A 3,484-nucleotide genomic window follows, 5' to 3' on the forward strand; every position below is an offset into this window, starting at 1 on the left:
TATATAATAAAATACAGAAATAAAATTTTACACTTGTATCTATAATCAAAATAAAGTTTATTATCACAAGATTTATCCTCTGCCTCTTCCAGGTTGAGATCCACCTGGTTGATTCTGTTGATTTAGCCAAGGTGCCGAACCAGTACCTTTGCCTCTTTGATTTTGTCCTCTGCCCCTGCCACGAGCTGAAAGCATTTCATCACATAGGGTTGTCAAATGTGTATAAATGTAATACATACTAATCTTATCTTCAAAAAAATTCAAACTGACAAGAAATATTTATTTTATATATATTATTAAAAAACTATTGATATTGTTCCCTAATTAGATAAATAATATAATTTAATTACTTTCTACTTAATTATTCTAATGTAATTCAACTTTAAAACAGATATTAAAATTTTAAATAAATAACTAATATGATTTGATAAGAATAAATCAAAATTTTGATTTGTTGCCCTTGGTCTATTATTTTGATTATCCCGGATCTAGATGTTTTAAGCCTTAAGCAGTAAGAATTAACTAATTGTAGTTGAATTCGAGGAGAATAATCGATTATGATTCATCCATTTCTTATGACTTAAGGTTTAAAACTCTATTGTAGATCCAGAGTTAAAATTTTATTTCTATTTTTTTTTTGTTAAGTCAAAAGCTTGTTTGAATATATACTGTCAGTATTAAAATCCTATAATTCATGTTAATTAGCCCATTCTATAATTATAATCATAATTGTAAGAATTAATAAATCACAGTCAAATATTCTCCTTGTATTTGACTATAATTTATTTTTAAAACTATTTTTATTATACTTAGACTAGATTATTAGACTAGAGATTGAGATTAGATTAAAATTGGAATTAAAACAAAGTAAAGCTCAATAAATTTGAGATTGATTCTCTTTGTTCTGATCAATTTCAATTCAATCTTAATCTTTGACATGGGCTTTATATTATATATACTATAAATTTTTAGTATTAGTAGTGTATATCTGAACATGGCCTAAGTTATGTCTGTTTCTACTAATATAAAGTAACTTTAATCTTGGTTCAATTTACTTTTCACTTCCTTCTAGATTTAAGAATTAGAAAAGGATAAAGAGTGACTCAAATCAATTAAAATTAATTTGCTTTAATAGAAACGAACATTAGTCTCCTTTTGCTGACTTTTAAAGATATCCATGTTTTTCAGAATATACTATCAAGGTGATCCTCTACACAGTCAATAATACTACAAGTATCAACAACTCTTGACAATATTTATGTCAGGTACGATAGATCATGTGTATAATATTGATAGATTATCATGGAATACTGACATTGTACTGGATTTTGATTCTCAAGCATCAGTATTGCTTTATTAGGATCTATGTCACAGTATGTCATGTGATGCAACAGATAATTTATAAAATTAAAATAGAATACATTGTCAATAATACTGAACGAATAAAGTTGCAAAAATACTGAGAATTTTATGCATACAGTCAGTATTATTTGATTCAGTATATACCTAGGGTCTTAATTTTGTTTATTAATATAAACAACGTTTGCAGAAATATACGAACCTTGAGCTCGTAATATAGCGGACTTCCCTCTACCGGCTGTGCCTGATCCTTTGCCACCAGGTCGTTTGAACATAGGTGCGTTTTTCAGCATATCTGGTAATATGAGAAATCTAATTTTCGAGCCGCGAATGTATACATTCTCTAGCTGTCCCACTTGGCCATCCCGATACGTCACGGTGATATTCTGCATCTGACAATTCATATTATCCTCTGCTTCTATCAATTTGCCGCGATACACCTCGCCGGTATTCGTCTCACAGGTTATGATATGGCCCTCAGCCTCGTGAAGCACTTTAATGGGAACTCCGATCGACATCGTGGTTAATTAATGTCGCGAAGGCTTTTCTAAAAATTACTTTCGTTAGAAATAATCGTGCTTTCCTCTGTGTGAAACCGTTTCAACCAGTTTCAACGGTTTCAACAAACACACGAAGCCGGAAGCACGACTGTAACCAGTAACAACATAAAGCAATGAATGGGTACGAATCATAAGTATATATATCGATCGATATATCGAAAAAGATCGATGTCCATTCTATTGGCGTTCTCGACCCGACCGGATTTGCTCCAATCACATACATTCATATGCAACCGTCAAAGCGTCAAACAGCGGAAGCAGCAACCAATCAGCGAGACGATATGACCAGTAAAATAGAAAATGAGCGAGTTCAAGACGGCAAAGCGGATAGGTACGCTTGCTGAGCGATTGAGTATGATTGGTTAGATCTATAAGTAACAACTAATTAATAATTATTGTTCATTTGCTCGACAAGCAGGGTAGTCGTTTTATCAATTTGAACGTTCAATAGACTTCGACAGTTTTACAACCGTTGCTGCTTGACCGTTGCTTCTTCGTTTTGTCGCTCATACAATCGGTCGTGTCTTTTGGACATGCCTTTAAGGATCATGAAATACGGATTAGCATGATGGAAACACGATGCTGCGATCAATCGCAATGCCAAGCTTATAAAATAAAATGGCAGCTTACACTGCAATGGATGTCTATAAATATTATGTTAGATATTATATCGTTACGTAAATTCATTAAAAATATCTTAAAGTGCTTTATACGAATTTTATGAGTAAGAAAAGAGAAGCATATTTACATTCATTACAGCCTAAAAGCCCATTCATTGCGCGCACTATTTTGCCATTGAAATATATAATCATTATCACATAATACTTTTTACTATATCTACTTTACTTTTAATTCTTTCTGTTCACCGTAGATGTTAATTTTCATACAATGATTACAAATGCAATCAAAGAGGCATTTACGATGGTCGATTTTACGCAATTTTACATGTAAAGCAAATTCTAACAAAAAAAAGAAAAATATTCATTTTCTCGAATATCTAATTTCTCATATTTTTATTAAAAGATGGAAAGCATTTGTCCCGTTTCGTTGTTTTATTCCCTTTTTGCACCGATACTTCTTTCTTTTTCTAATTGTAAAACATATATATTTTAGAAATAGTTTTGTCCTTATATACATATATATCTATATACTATTTTAATTACGTTATGTTTTTCGGTAGACAGTATTAATGGTAACATTTTAATAATGTATCACATAAAAAACGACTCACGTTTATTGTTAAAATTCTTAAAGGCATCGTGTGTTATACGTCAAACAGTATAAATTTCGGTCAAAATAGTATCGAGTATCCAACGTGATAAAAGATAAACCGTTTATTGCAGCAAAAATTTTCATTACAGAGAAAATAAGGTCGCACCTCGTTCAAATACATCCGGGAGACGTTACCTCATCTCTTCTTGTTTTTTTTTTTTTTTCTTTGTACAGTACGGCTACAATATAATTCGACAAGGTGCTAATTAAAGAACCCTATATAAAGTAGTCAAGAACACACAAAAAACGATTTCCGGCTTTCGTTTAGGGGCGATGCATTTATATATATTTTG

General features: G+C 31.3%; 1 protein-coding gene across 1 annotated transcript; it reads right to left on the minus strand.

Annotated features, from left to right (window-relative positions):
- Window positions 1-72: 72 nt before the first annotated feature.
- On the minus strand, window positions 73-2,022 carry SmD3 (small ribonucleoprotein particle protein SmD3). Its single transcript, XM_018547954.1, has 2 exons — window positions 1,562-2,022; window positions 73-185 (listed from the first exon to the last, which is right to left on the minus strand). The coding sequence occupies exons 1-2, from the start codon at window positions 1,875-1,877 to the stop codon at window positions 73-75; spliced, it is 429 nt and encodes a 142-aa protein (XP_018403456.1). The 5' UTR covers window positions 1,878-2,022.
- Between the last annotated feature and the right edge of the window lie 1,462 nt (window positions 2,023-3,484).

This window comes from Cyphomyrmex costatus, unplaced genomic scaffold, assembly GCF_001594065.2.
Source record: "Cyphomyrmex costatus isolate MS0001 unplaced genomic scaffold, Ccosl1.0 scaffold69, whole genome shotgun sequence".
NCBI classification, from domain to species: domain Eukaryota; kingdom Metazoa; phylum Arthropoda; class Insecta; order Hymenoptera; family Formicidae; genus Cyphomyrmex; species Cyphomyrmex costatus.